At 40.3% G+C, this 15,286-nt stretch overlaps 1 protein-coding gene across 1 annotated transcript in view; it reads right to left on the bottom strand.

The window, feature by feature from the left end:
• LOC121934685 (prostatic acid phosphatase-like) overlaps nucleotides 1–13,790 on the bottom strand; it is a 30,900-nt gene extending 17,110 nt beyond the window's left edge. Inside the window, exons 1-5 of the mRNA XM_042475410.1 lie at nucleotides 13,760–13,790; nucleotides 11,577–11,698; nucleotides 9,973–10,103; nucleotides 2,396–2,491; nucleotides 791–877 (exon numbers count right to left, since the gene is read on the bottom strand). Coding sequence (XP_042331344.1) covers nucleotides 791–877; nucleotides 2,396–2,491; nucleotides 9,973–10,103; nucleotides 11,577–11,589 — 327 coding nt within the window. The 5' untranslated portion in view covers nucleotides 11,590–11,698; nucleotides 13,760–13,790. The remainder of the gene's footprint in view (nucleotides 1–790; nucleotides 878–2,395; nucleotides 2,492–9,972; nucleotides 10,104–11,576; nucleotides 11,699–13,759) is intronic.
• Nucleotides 13,791–15,286: the final 1,496 nt, after the last annotated feature.

The raw sequence follows: 15,286 nt of genomic DNA, 5'->3' as shown, positions 1-15,286 counted from the left end.
TTGAACCCTAGTAAAATAGCCTCTTGGTAAACACATTTCAGTTTGAAAAAAAATCTTCATAGTTTCATAAATAAGGGGCATGTTCCATTGATTATGTCTCATTATGTGTACAACCTAAATAGAAACAGAATATTTAAGTTTTGACATAGACAATGTTTGAGCATTGTTATACAAGTGAAGTGGACACAATGACAGTTGCACACCTGGATTAAAACCTAACAGACCACCAGGGCCAAATCAAATTCTTTGGATTTGGCTTATAGGTAAGGATGTGTAAAATTCTGTTCCATTTTTATTCCATTTTCTGAGAGTCCACCAACAAACTTCTGCTCCCATTTTGCATTAGGTTTTGAAACTTTCCACCCTCTTTTGAATGGAAATTTGTACATATTTTGGCATGTGTATTTCTTAAGGTATGCTTTTTCTGTACCATATATGTTTTCTGTGGTGCACATTTTTATGCATTTTCCAACTGACAAAATCATATATGTGCACACATTTCAGAGATGTGCATTTCCTCCCACAAACATTTTTTCAAACATATTTATGGTTTCATGTGTATATTTTTCTGAAACACAAGCTTGACATGGAAATGCATGGATTTCTGACGCAAGATGTCCTTTGTCTTGTTGCCATTTTCAGGTGGTGAAAAAGTGATACTTTGTTAGAGAATTGGAATCCATGTCTTGTCCCAAATTTGCTTGTCCCAAACCTAAAGAGCACTTTGATCTTTATATTTGTATTAATGTTACTGTTAAGGAAAGAATGCCTTGTTAATTACAGCACTTGCCTCCTTTTGGTTGTATTCTGCACTGAGTAACTTTGGATACCTCTTCCTTATGTATTTCCCAAGATCATAGTGTTGCTTCATTCCAATCTGTGGGAACAACAATGTTAACATGTACATAAGAATCACGGTAAATGTTGTTACTGCCTCTTTGACCTATCTTTGTGCTAACTTGCTCAAAAGACCCTTGTATTTTCCTACATATGGAAAAATCATTAGATAAAGAACTGAGCTCTGAATTTTGATTTAATGACTTCATAGCCTCATGGTATCTAAAGGCATAATATTAACATCTACATCTCCAAGACTAGTTCAAAAAGAAACAAGGCACATTCTCTTGTATGTTGTGGGTGTGTCTTCGATAGCAAAAACTCTGAGAGTAACTTGCACCATTCTAGAATTGAGTGAAGCAAGTCCTCCTATCAACAGCCCCATCTATCGCCTATGAAAATGGTGATAGAGTGTAGGTGATTACACTGTATCACCATTTTCTTAGCCTATAGATGGGGCTATTAAGGTAGGAGGACTTTTGGATAGGGTTGCCAGACTGAAAATGGGAGATCACTCCTGTATCTTCAGTGGTTGTGTAGAAGAGAGAATTTCAGCAGGTGCTGCTTGCCATACAACCAGGTAATAAGCAACATCTGCTGAATTTCCCACCTCTACATAACCATTAAAAATATAGGTGCCATCTCCAGGTTTCCATCGGGCAACCCTACATTTGGGGTGTTGGATCCGCACTGACTTTGAATGATAGGGGCTTCTTGTGAGTGCTATTAGAGTCTCTTACCCCCCTTTTTAAAGCATGCCTTTTGCCACCATTTTTTCCCTTCCCACTCTGCCCTTTGGTCACCTCTCCATCATGTCTTAGTGGCAATCCTGTGTCTCATTCTTGAGAAGGAAAAGCAGTACATAGAGCGGCTGTTGCAACTTCCAACAAGAGCAAGCCATTCCCTTGCTGCCTCCTGATGAGCCTCAATCACCAGTTATTTGAAGCCCTTTCCAAATGATGAAGTTCAGGGCCCATTTTTCCAATCTCACCCATCAGGATTTGGGAGCTGAACTGCACTGAAAAGCACTGGATATTCCATTAATATATATCCATCCAAGTTAAGCAATCCCTGGATGAGGAAGCTTTGCTGATGAGGAAATTATTGTTATTATTTTTTGGATTACACTTTTCAGAATTTCTCATGCTGGCTTGACAACATGCTGGATGATGATGATAATAATAATTTATTTATTTATTTATTTATTTATTTATATAGCTCGCCCAATTGCAAGAAATCCAGGCGGGTTACAGCAATAAAAATACATAGAGAAGTAGAAGTCCAAAAAAGGATTGCTTATGTCAACCAGTAACTGTTGCAACCTCTTAAAAAACAAACCAGGTTGAAAATATTTAAAGAGAGAGGACAGCAATTCTTTTAAACAAGTAGGAATGTTGAAATGGGCTCTTGGCCATGGAAACGGGGATTTGAATTCAACATGTTGTCTTTAGTCTGTTGTACCAAACTGACATGAAAATGCATCGAGACTGACATAACAATTTCATAATGTACTTTGATCAATGATTATGTTTTCATTTCTAAAAGCAGTTTACCAGACCTTGGTGAGCTGTCCATATCCCTCTGGCCAGGTTTCTTTCTTGACTGTATTAGTGGGAAAAGTTCCAATTGGGGTTCGGTCACCATGTCGGAAAACCTGGTTAAATCATTGAAAGACTGTGTTAACTTTCAGAGGAACCGGTATGATTTAAAAGTATGTAATTTAAATCAGTCTGGGTCCATTCCAGACTTTAGAGGAGTCATCCAAGTTCTGAATCCTATCCCTAAAATAGCTTCAGTACCTTGGACAGCCCTTCAAAAAGTTAAAGCCTGGAGTAGATTCACTACCAAACCACACGTAAACCTCAAACCACCCCGATAAGCTGCACAGAGTTTAGTAGGGATTGTTCCCATGCCAATGAGTAGGGAAACCTGCCAGAGTATGGTTGTGGCAATTCTTTGATAGGGTTTTGCTAGTATAACACTGGTGTGTGGTGCTGCTGGTGTGTGTGTGTGTGTGTCATTTCTGAGAGCCAAACACAATGCATGGTAGAAACATCTAGAGCAATCAGATTATAGAACAGGTGTAAAATGAACCAGGCATTGTTAGTTATGATACTTTGCAACAGTCACCCGCCTCGCCGGGCAGACCGTTTTGCCGCTAGACGTGGCTGGACTACAAGCCCCAAGTGCTCAGGGGCTTGCCCGACTCCCTATTGGTGCACGGGGGTGGAAGGGGTGGCCCTTCCGCTCCGCGACGCTCTGGGAGACGGTTTCGTTGGTGTGGGGCTTCCGGTCTTCCAAGGCTGCCCATTGGTGGGCTGGGCCTTGGAGGCGAGGCCCCGCACAGCACGCAGGGAGGGAGGGGCCTAGGCCTATATAAGGCCGTGTTGCTGGCCCTTTCCCTCAGTCGGTTGCTTGGCTTCGAGCAGAGCGGAGCCAAGCTGTGGAAGGGAGCAAGTCTTGGTGCTTCTCCCACCCTCCCACCGCTGTTGTTAGGTGGTTTTTAGTCACAACTTGGCGGCAGCATAGGCCAGGATCTGCACGTTGTGGTACCAGGGCTATGGAGCTCTGGTTTGGGAGTCAATAGGTACCCGGGGGTGAATAGGGCAGGCGTTTGGCCATTGCGGGGGCCAGAACACAGGAGCGCCTCCTGGTGACTAGGGGCTTTGTGAATTGGTGAACGCAAGACAAGGTTTGCGGTCAAGTTGTGTTCCTTAGCCCCTAGGTCATCCCAAGCACCGGGTGGGTGCCCGGTTTGGATAATCAGACTACATCGGGTGGTTTGATTGCACAGATCCTGACCTTATGCTTTGTGCCAACCCTACCAATTGTTTGCAAATAAAGTTGTGGCCTTACTTCCAACATGTTGTACTGTGGTTATTTGACAGCAACATCTGAGGCAATAGTTGTGGTCAGATATTTCAGAATCTTTAACACATACATTTTGTTTGTTTGATTTATTTATTTATATGCCACCTTTCTCCTGGAGTGGGATCCAAGGCAGTTCACAAAAATAATTATCCAAAAGTAATGAAGTTTATACACAACTTACAACTGTCATATTTAAAAAATAGATTATAAACAGTACAAAATCACAAAAAACATACAATATTTTTAAATATATATTTATTTATTTACTGTATTTATACCCCACTCTTCAGTCAGAAAAGCTCTCAGAGCGTCTTACAGAAGACAGATGACATTAGAGAGGATATGTATGGCAATGTATGTTAAAAATTTTATTATTAGGAAATGTAATTGCAAAAAAATTATTATTAATAATAAAAAAGAGGACGCACCTCCCTGTGAGAAGCCTGCCTGTGAGCAATTGCACATTAAAAGCTTGCTTGAACAAAACAAAACAAAATAAAAGTATTTTCCTGCCAGCAAAAAGAGAGCAGGGAGAGGGCTATCCTAGCCTCTCATGGAAGGGGTATTGAAGCTTTACTGAGAATAGATCTGTAAAATCATAGCAAATTGGCTGACCCAGAAACAGTGTACTGTGAATGCAAAAATGTATTTGTGTAACCATTGTAATGTGCAACAGTGTACTGAATGCAGGAAAGAAAATGGAAAAGCGGTCCACAAAAAATTATAACAGCATGCATCTCACAAACTATGAAATCTCATGCTACCAACTTCTTTCTTTCAATTAGTGTCAAAGGTGCTGCAAAATCCATTTTCATACTAACATACTCCTTCTTTCATAGTATATTCTGAGTAGATCTGAAAGCAGCAAAGCCATCATATCCATACAAACATCTGCTGAGACTATTGTGCTTTGACATAAGCTAGGGCTGTAATTCTGTCCATATTTACATGCCAGTAAGTCCTGTTTAACATGGCAGAACTTGCCTCTGAGTTGGCATCCCCAGGATTATGCCTCACAGGCCTTTAGGTACATTAGAAAAGAAGGAGTAATTGGGGAGCATCCAACAGAATCCATAGAAGACACTGGAGAAATCTTTCAAGATGCTCAAAAGATGGTTGTTTTATTTAAAATCCCAAGGCTTAAATTAAATTTAATTAAATTAGGCTAATTAATAAAACAATCATCTTCTGATGAACATCTTGAGATATATCTCCAGTTTTTTTCTTCTTCAGTTACTTTATAGGAGGGCTGTTTTGGAATACAATACCCACAGCTTCTAATCATTATCTATGTTGGCTGAGACTAAAAGACCAAAACATCGGGGCAGGGGCCAGACTAAAGAAAGAAGGAAAATATATATATTTAAAAAGTCAGTGTGTATGAAAGTTGACTTTTATATTATTCACAGTGGCCTGACTCCCATGGTTAGTCTTAATTAAAGTAGATCCATTAAATCCATTTAATTTAGTTACATGTTGACTCACCATTTCACAGTTGATTCAATGAGCTTACTCTAGAGGGGAGGTTTCAGACTACTATAACCAGATTCTGCTTTATTTATTTGGAATTTGGAATCCCCTCAGAGTTTTGATGGTTGTATATGTACATACATAACTGCAAAACTATTTCACTTATAAAATCTAGTATGTGGCCATGGGTAAATCTGCAGATAGAGAGCGAAATGATGATGACTATCCAAATTAAGGTCACTAACTTGGTGGGTTACTAACTTGTCTGCCTGTACTTCTTTAATATGTGTATTATATGCTATCTTCTCCTTTATACTACTACCCAGTTCTGTATGATGCAATGAGGTGGTGCATCCTTTTATATCAAGATTTTGATTAATTTGATATGAACTGATTTGATCCATATCTCCTGGAATAATTTGCCAGTCAGAACTTTGTTGTTATTAATTTCACACTTCCTGAATACTCTGGCACAGTTCTTAATCAAATGTTGTATTAAAACATATTTATAAAGTACAGCTCATTAGATGATACATTTTGAAAAGAATGATTTAAGAGCAAATATATGTTTAAAGGTAAATCTGATTTATTTTTTTTAACTAAAGCAGAAATTGGATGGAAGTGAGTTGAGTACTGTATAGTAAGATGGGCCAAAAGAATGGTTCATTCATTATTATTTTTAAGAGAAGGAATACTGTTACTAAGGAAACTCATGCTTTTGCTGCTCATTGCTGTCTTTTTAAATTTTGCTTTGTTTTTGGAAATAAGGAAGAGAAGAGTTTATTTGTGACACACACACACACACACACACAGAACATTTTGGTTAGCATGGTATACAATGCAATTATCCATAAACATCTTCCTTATTTAGTACAGGGTGGTTTTTTTTTCATAAAAAGGCATAAAATATGATGGCTGGAGGATTCTGGGATCTGTAATACAAAAAAAAATAATTTTCCAAAAATATACAGTCGTCCCTTCGTATTCACGGCTTTGGCACTTGTGGGTTTGATCACTGGCAAGGTCAAGGCCTCCATGTGCCCATGCACCCTCCCTCCTCTCCATCCCCTCCCTGCCACTGTGTAACTAGCCCAGATGAGCCAGATACAGGGTGACAGCGAGAAGAGGGGCAACTTTTTCTTTCTCCCAAGGCTTTCCAGGGCAACAGGGGCCAGAGGAAGGGAGCATCCCCCTCCCCTGAACCCCTGCCATCTTGGAAAGGCCCGAGAAAGCAGTGTGTGAGTTCCCTGGTTTCCTTATGATGCCTCAGAAAGTAAAAAAAAAAAAACCAGCTGATTTTGTCTGCTTTTTGTCCGGGTAAATGTTGGATTAATGCTCAGTGCCCCCAACGCTTTTGCGGGATTTGTCCACTTTCTGTGTGGGATGCCCTTCAATGTTGTCTGAAAAAGATCCTGCCTTTGCGAGTTTTTACCCGATTTAAATCCCATTTCTACACAGGATAAACTCCAGACAATAAACTCCTTATTTACATCCTATTTGGATTACTGTAATATGCTCTCTGTGAGGCTGACTTTGATGGGTGCTCAGAAACCACCTGGTCCAAAGAGCTGCAGTTAACGCAAGCTGATGACAGATAACACACAACACCTTTGTTTCAAAAGGTGCATTGGCTGTCAGTCTGTTTCTAGGCATGATTCAAAGGGCTGTTTACGATCTACAAAACCCTATACCGCTCAGGTTATTTGAAAAACTGTTCTCCCATACAAATTTGCCCATGGGGAAGCACTTCTCTCTGTCCCACTATCCTCACAGATACACCTGGGGAAGGGCTTTCTTGGTGGCTTGCCCAAGACTTCCCAGAGAGGTTAGACTGGCACCCTCCTTGCTATATTTCCATGGGTAAGTGAAGATCTTTTAACTTTAACAATCTTTTAATAGGCTTTGGGGACAGATTGCTTAAGGGGATAGGGCCACGCATAATGTGTTGGATTTTCTATCTGCTATTTTCCTTTTATTGGTTTAAGTTTTTAAAAGGCTTTAATTTTTAGATAGTTCAATCACATTTTTAACTTTTGTATTGGGTGAAGTTTTAGTTATGTCTGTTTAAACTGGGGAAAAGGTGGAGAATCAGTCATTTGAAATATATAAATGTATAAAAATAGAATACACACACACACATACACATATAAACAAATGCTAAAGGAACCAGAAAATCATCATCAAAATCACATCAAACTAGTAGTACACAAACACAGGCAAACACACACACACACACATCCTAGGTTAAAACAGTGTCTAGAGGCATAGGAAGTCCAAAAGGCCAGGGCAAATAAAACAGTCTTCTTGCAATTCTTTAGCTGGTGCAGCATTTGGCATTGGAATGTTGGAACAAACTAGGGAGTTTCATAACTCAGCACATTTCCATTCAAACTCAATCAGACAGAAATATCAGTATATGGGAAAGCAGCTTAATAACTCCAGGGAGGAAAAACAACAAGCCACTCTTGTGGAGTGTGTTGAAGGTTTGTTTCAACAATGCCATTTCCCTCTACCTGGAGATAAAGAGCAATAGTGAAACAAATCCTGCCATTATATGACAATGCACATGGTTTCCCTTGTAAAAAGATTATCTCTATAGATAAACTACACAATAGGTGAAGGAGCTTTTATACAGAATGTCACCCTGAAAGTTTCAGTTGTTTATTTGTGCAGCTTTATATTTTTCAGATTTAATATTGATGTAGGAGAGGAGTTCCCTGTGCTGAAAAGAGCCAGAGCAGCTCAAAACATTTTACACCCAAAGCAAGGTAATAATGATGTCACCTATTGACTCAAGCCAAAGGCTAAAAGCAGGCAAATTATTCTGGCACATGAGGTAGAAAATCCCGCAAAGTACCTCTCCCTACTGAACTTGTTGGAGATGGGGAGAACCTTTTTGCTACATGAGTGCACTGCTATTAATCATACTGTTCCATGAACAGTACAGGAATTTATTTATTGTCGTTTGGAGGTAGATAGGGCAGCATGCCAATTTAGCTTTGGGGTGTAAATCAAACCTGGGTGGAGAGCACTCCGGATAAGGTTGGACAAACAAATGGTATTAAAATCACTGGAGTTCCTTCACCTTGCAGTTGCAGCTTTACTCAAGTAAGTCTCATTGCTTGTATTGGTAAATTTACAGTGCCGAATCCAGCAGATCTACTTGAAAATTATTAAAACCAATGACCTTTTTTGAGCAGTTTCTGATGGATAGAGGATGCTCAAAATACAAATGTCGTGAATAGTTTAGTACACTCCTGTTCAAAAACTCAAAGATGCATGAGCCAGGATGGGAACACTGCACATGGCAGCTGCTTCCCCAAGCATATTCTCTCGTCTCAACCAGCTTGGACACTGGAAAAGGAACTGTCCACTGCAGTCCACATTAATTGTGAAACCTATCTTCATGCTTCTTAAATTATCTCATATATGGAACTGGGATGTTTTTCTCCTCTAAGATGCCAGAGACTGGTGCCATATTTGTTCCCATTGCTATAGTTCTTTCTTTCTTTCTTTCTTTCTTTTTTTAAAGGTAACTTTCCAGGGACCACTAGCCAATGGCTCAGAGGTGGCCACCAGGATTAGCCCTGATCTATCTGATATAGCTACCATGGATACTATATGGTACAAAAGGAGTAGTAATTTAACTCCCACTATACATTCCCATCCAATCTAGAGTCACCTAGAAGTGACTCATTGTGCTCAGTTGTTTCAGCGGACTGTAGCTGACAAGTTCTGTGACAACAGAGACAGAAATGGCTTATAATTTTGTATGTCACAGCCTACATCATCAGACTCGTGAAGCAATGTGCGAAACGTACTACAAAGTACATTATCATGTATTTAAGATGTACTGGAAGAAAAGCCAATGTTAACAAGAACTAACTGTAACGGGACTATTACCGTGTGTCTAAATAGTTAGCATGCTTAGCACAAATACAATCCAAACATTTGTCAGGGCGTGAAACAAATTTATAGTTAACAGTAGCACTAAATAGGAAGAGAAAATACAATCAAATGGCAGTAAGGAATTGTTTGTAGCGACAGAAACAAATCACAGCCTTTCTTCAAATCCAGAGTCTCACAAACCTGAGGTACTGATTATTGTATATGTGTTTGCCAATTTCTTTCTTTCTTTCTTTTAAAACTATTCTCACTCACTGATGCTTTTACTGAAGCCTGGCACATAGAAATTAAAGACTGAAAAAGTTCCCAAGCTCTCTCTTTTTTCTTAATAAGAAATGCTCCACCTTTTAAACTTCTTCATTGTTATGTCATATAATCCACTTGATTTTAGGGGGGGGGAATAATTTATTTCTGATTTTTAAAAAATGTGTCAATAAAATACCTAGAAAGGAGCATAAATGTGGACAGAAAAATATTAGAGCTTACAGATAAACTCCTCAGAAGCCAAAGTCTCAAGGATGGACAATAAAATCAGTCACACATTGACATGGAGCAAATTGTGGATGATAAATCAGTGTGGTGAAGCTGTGGCAGATGAAGGCAAGCATCAAAGCTAAGTCATGGACTAAAATTACAAGAAAAATTAAAAAGAAAAAGAAATAACTCTGTTTTTTATTGTAACTCTGCCTCTTGTTCTAATGTCTTTGGGATACTGAGTCTTTGTTTTGCTGATTGCTCCACTATCTTGCACGAGGATGGTGTAAGAAAAGGAAATCAATCTTTTAACGTACAAGGTTACATTTGTTGTGGGAGTATACTACAGAAAAGGAGCTGTTGATCTAAACTGCAAAGGTCACTGGCAAAAATGAAAAGAAACCATGTACTTACTGCAACCACGAACTTTAAGTCCCTTCCTGTGGTACTTTGGAGAAGCAGGCCAAAGAAGAGGCTAAGGAACATGAAGCCAAACCGAATAAAGTTGTGCATCAAACACATCACTGACATGTCCATCCTGATTCCTGACAGCAGCATGAAAAAGCTTTTTAGTGGAAAATAGCCCACAAGGGAAAAGCTGTGCTTTATACAGAGCAAACAGAGGGGTGGAGACTTTCTCTCTTTTCCCTGTATGTTTCATCTTGGATTTTAATTTGAACAATTATGGCTACTGGTCTATTTCTTTGTCATTTAGTTGGGTTCAGAAAATTTAGGGGTTGGGTGACTAAGGAAACTGTACAGTAGATGCCCAGAGGCTGTGCCCTTTTTTCCTCCTCCAAAACTATTAGCAAACAGTCAAGCATTGGTGTAATAGTGCCTAAGCAAATAAACTATGAAGTGGCAATCTCTTGTTCATATTTAAGTTCAGTGGACTGTCTCTCTTTTGGAGGCCAGCCCAAGACATTGTCCTGCTTCCTCTCCCTTGTTCCACATAAAGAAGCTGACTGGGCTTAACTCAGTACTGGTGATGCGATAACAAAGGTGAAGTCCATAGTTGAACTATGGAATGTGGGAAGTTGGATCACCTCTTCCCTGTTCTGAATCCCCCAATATTGACAACAATTGTAAAATACTTTGTACATGCAGCATTGGAAAGAATGTTATATAAATACTAAGCCTTATAATTACAGCGCTCTAGAAATAAAGTTTAATAATAATAATAATAATAATGCACATTAGCTAAATGCCCATGTCATGATGGGTAAGGAGCATTTGTGGGGAGGGCCTGCAGGAAATCTATTAACAAATGCCAGGCCATGCATTGACCACAAGTTTTGCTTTTCTCCATGGGAATGAATGCCAGTTGTTCGCTTATATGGGAAGACAATAAAAGGGTGCAGTCTGATGTTGCTAAACTGGCTACCTGGCTTTCCTGACACCAGTTATTAAATCAATTTCTCAGTAACAAGGATATAAATACACTAAATTACTATTATAACTCAGGATGCATCTGTACTGTAGAAATAATATAGTTTGACACCACGTTAAGTATTGTAGCTCCATCCTATGAAGTCCTGGGTTTTGTAGTTTTACAAGGTCTTTAGCCTTCTCTGCCAAAAAATGCAGCTACCACACAAAACAAATCCCACAATTCTGTAAGATGGGGCCATAACTCCCCCACTTTGTAATGCAACAGCAACTTAAACTTACTTTTATAGGTATGGAGTGTGACCTCTCTTACATAGTGGAGGCGGTATCTCAGGCGGTTCAACTGCTGGCTTGTACCTAGCCACATGCTACAGCATTCAGAAACTAATGTTCCAAGTTCCATCCCATACCTTTTGCTTTTATGTAGGTTGTGCCTAGCTTGCCAATATGTTAGCCGTCCCATATTACTATGAAAGTGCTTGCAAGGGTTCTCTCTCAGGCTCCTTAAGGCCTTCACTGGAGATTTGAATGCAAATCTCATCAGTGGGGTAGGAAATAGTTGGGATAAGATATTTTCTTTTATTTGCCCATGCAACTGTGGGCTGTGCTTGTAAATTTAGCTCGCTTACCTTCCTTTCTCATCCAGTAGTCAAAGCTCTATCCTTTGAAAGAGACCTTTAGGAGCCACCATTCTTGATACTGAGGAATTCATTTCTATCCCCAAGAACAAGGTGTCCTGACATCAAAACAGCTTACAAAAATTCAAACAGAGTGAAAAGCACTTACTAAGACGTAAGTAAAAACATACAAAATTATTGTAAAAAGTGCAATTAAAGTATCCCTTGAAATGCACCCATTTAAAATAAATCCATAAAAGACGAGAGAAAAAAGTCAGTAAAACTGCACACTGACTTACAGTCAGTTCCTACAAGCCTCTTGGAATTTGAAAGTTCTCACTTCATGATGAGAAGGTTTTCCCTTTGGCAAAGAGGGAACTACAGAGAGGAAATCACAATGTCTGGAAAGTAGCCCCCAAGAAGGCCCTCCAGACATGCCCATGAAATGGTTAGGCCAATAGAAGGCCCTCCTTTGATGATCTTAGAGCCCAAGCAGGTCAATATAGGAAGATACAGACCTTCAGATACGCTTGACTGAGCCATACAGGGCCTTATAGATCACAATCAAAACTTAGAATTGTGCCTGGAAATGGACCAGCAGCTAGTGAAGCTGTTGCGACAGAGGAGTTGTACACTCACTGTAACCAGCACCAGTTAACAATCTCATCGCAGCTGTTTGGGCCAACTGAAGTTTCTGACCTATTTTCAAAGGCAGCCCATGTAGACTATGTTAAAGCAGTCCATATGAGATGTAATGTGACATTGCACGTGTCACTGTGACCGGACTGGACATTTCCAGAAATGGGAGCTGATGGTACACCCACTTTAACTGTCCAGATATAATCCTGGTCATTGAAGAAATAGCTGAGAGCTGAAACCAGGAGTGTGTCTAAACTGCAAATCTGTGTCTTCAGGGTGGGTGTAACCCCAGTCAGGACAGGCTGAATTCCCTGATTTTCCTTTCAACTGATCAGAGGCAACTCTGCTTTGTCTGGATTAACCTTCAATTTGTTTGTCCTTGGGCACTACTGAGGATAGTCTAGAATGGAAACAGCTTCTTTGGAGTTAGATGGAAAGGAGAAATAGAAATAGAAATAAAACTCCATTCAACCATTTCCAGAAATTTTATGTAAATGTTGAATTGCACAGGTGACAAAACAGAACCCCGAGGGACTACACAAGCCAAGGCATAAGGATTCAAACAGGAATCCCCACCCAAGAAGGATCAGTGCCTAGAAGTCCCATTCTGGACAGACAACTCAGAATGATACCATGGTCAACAGTGGTACCATTAGGTGAGTGCAGGGAGTACGGACCACACCAGGTGACCGCCTCAGAGGAGGGAGGAGTCAGGCTCTCTTCCCACTGCAAGGTGTTTATGTGCACTGCTGCTGCTGCTGCTGCTGTGCCCAGTGCCTGTCCCTTTGCCTCTGATGCCCTGGCTCTCTCCATGAGGAAGATGCTAAGGCAGCAGAGGAGGAGGTGCCCCTTCTGCTGCCACACTTGCCTGGCCACCTCCTGGCAGCCTTGGGTGAGTGGGCAGCCATATGAGCTAGTGAATGAGGCAGTGGGAGGGGAGCATGGAGGGCAAGGGAGATGACTGCTGCCACCACTTCTCCACAGTCCCCTTTCCAGGTCTGGCTCGGTAGCAGCTGACTGGGGGAAGGGAGCACGTGGGAACAGAAGAAGCAAGAGTGGATGGGTGAATATGTGCCACTCATGGCTTCTTCACTGCCCTGGTTCTCTCTGTGATGCCACTGAAGATTAGTAGTGTCAAAAGCCTATGAGAGATCCAACAGAACCAACAGGGACACACTCTCCTTCTCCAGTTCCCAGTGCAGAACATCCACCAAAGTGATCAAGCCATCTCCATGCTATAACCAGGCCTCAAGCCAGACTGAAATGGAATTAGATATTCATCTCATCTAGGAATTCCTGCCGCTGTAAAGTGGCAACACCATGTCCTATAGCTTGCCCCCAAATGGAGTATTGGATACTGGCTGATAGGTACCCAATATGATGGGATTCAGGGAAGACTTTTTCAGTAGTCTTACAAATGCCTACTTCAGACATGTTAGGGCCTTGCCTTGTCATAAGTGGCATTAACCACTCCCATTACACACTCAGTCAATCCCTCTCTGGCTTGTTTAATGAAACAGGAGGAACGGGAATCTAGAACACAGATAATCACCAACCTTCTGACCATATACTTGGTCTCTCCTGACCAACAGAGATTCTGTGAAGACATTCTGGCTGAGAACTCTATGATGCTTTAGTTCCTTCCTCCACAAGGAATTCTGCCCACAAACATGACATCTCTAAAAGTCTATTGCATCTTTTTCAATCACAGAAGAGCTGGGCTCTCAGGAGGCAAAACCTCTTTGCAATGGCAGACTGGGAAGTCTTGAGGTCCTAATCTGGTTCACATTTTTTTTTCCTGACATGACTGTTACAGAGTAGTGATCATATGATACTTCTACAATAAAGAAAGAACCTTTGTGGTCTGATTTATTCTACTCCCAGTTCAACGTTGTCTCCTCTTCCTCTCGCTCTCTCCTCTTCTACCACTACCACCATGTTTATACTCTGATCCATCTACACCATATACATTTGGAAGGCCAGAGATTGGAAGAGTTACCTTTTGGTAGTAGAGCTTCCAGAATCTCTCATCCAGAATGACTAGATTCCAAAGTCTGAGTATGGTGCATCCAGGGTACTGAATACTGTATTATGGAAAACATAAGACGAGGAACCTGCTATAATAATGATCCTGTGATCCCATTTGGGTTCTGTTCTGTTGCTGCCCCTGTTGAATTTGCATGTGGAAAGGAAAAGATTTCTCTCATGCACACACACTGAGCTCAAAAGGTTACCTTTTTTGGCCTACAGCTCCTAGAATTCCCAACCCAACCTTGCTATTGGTCTATATTGGGAGATTCTGGAAGTCATAGTCCAAAAAAGATAACATTTCCAAGCTGTAAACATGCCCTATATTTATGGGGATGTAGCCATACTGCAGAATTAAAGTACAGTGTAGTTCGACACCACTTTAATCACAATGACTCCATCCTACAGAGTCTTGGGATTGATAGTTTGGTAAATTACAGCTTGGTCTGTCAGACAGCTCTGTTGCCTTGCTAAACTACAAATTCCAGGATTCTGTAGGATAGAGTATTGGTTGTTAAAGTAGTGTCAAACTGCTTTAATTCTGCAGTGTGGCTATACCCTAGATGATTAATAAATTGAGCATGTCATTAATGTAGGGCACAAATAAATGTGCACATTTGGAAATATGCATTTTGAAAACTACACATTTCAGTTCTGGGAGAAAACACCAATTCTGCTGAACCTATTTTTAAAAAAAGATGAGAAGAAAATTCAGGTACGATAGTGATTGTATGAATCTGTCTTCCTTTCATCTCTTTTGTATAGTTGTTCTGTGTATTGTTTTCATTGCCTTTTTATTTGTACTTGCTCAAGTAATGTATTCCCTTACTGGTTATATGGTTTAAATTTCCCTCTGAATTCTCAGATCTTATGGAAGAGGTCTCTTGTTATGCCTTTTTTGTTGTGGTCTTCTATTTTTCTGCATTGGTTGTTATAGTAGTTCTCTTTGTCCCTGTGCACAGATCATTGAACAGTTGTGTTCAGGTTTCTAACGCTTTTTTCTGTCCCCTTTTTTTCTTTTGCTTATCATGTGTGCTTAACTGCTTGAAGAGTTT

This window comes from Sceloporus undulatus, chromosome 6, assembly GCF_019175285.1.
Source record: "Sceloporus undulatus isolate JIND9_A2432 ecotype Alabama chromosome 6, SceUnd_v1.1, whole genome shotgun sequence".
Lineage (NCBI taxonomy): Eukaryota > Metazoa > Chordata > Lepidosauria > Squamata > Phrynosomatidae > Sceloporus > Sceloporus undulatus.
This window is presented reverse-complemented; position numbering and strand designations above follow the sequence as displayed.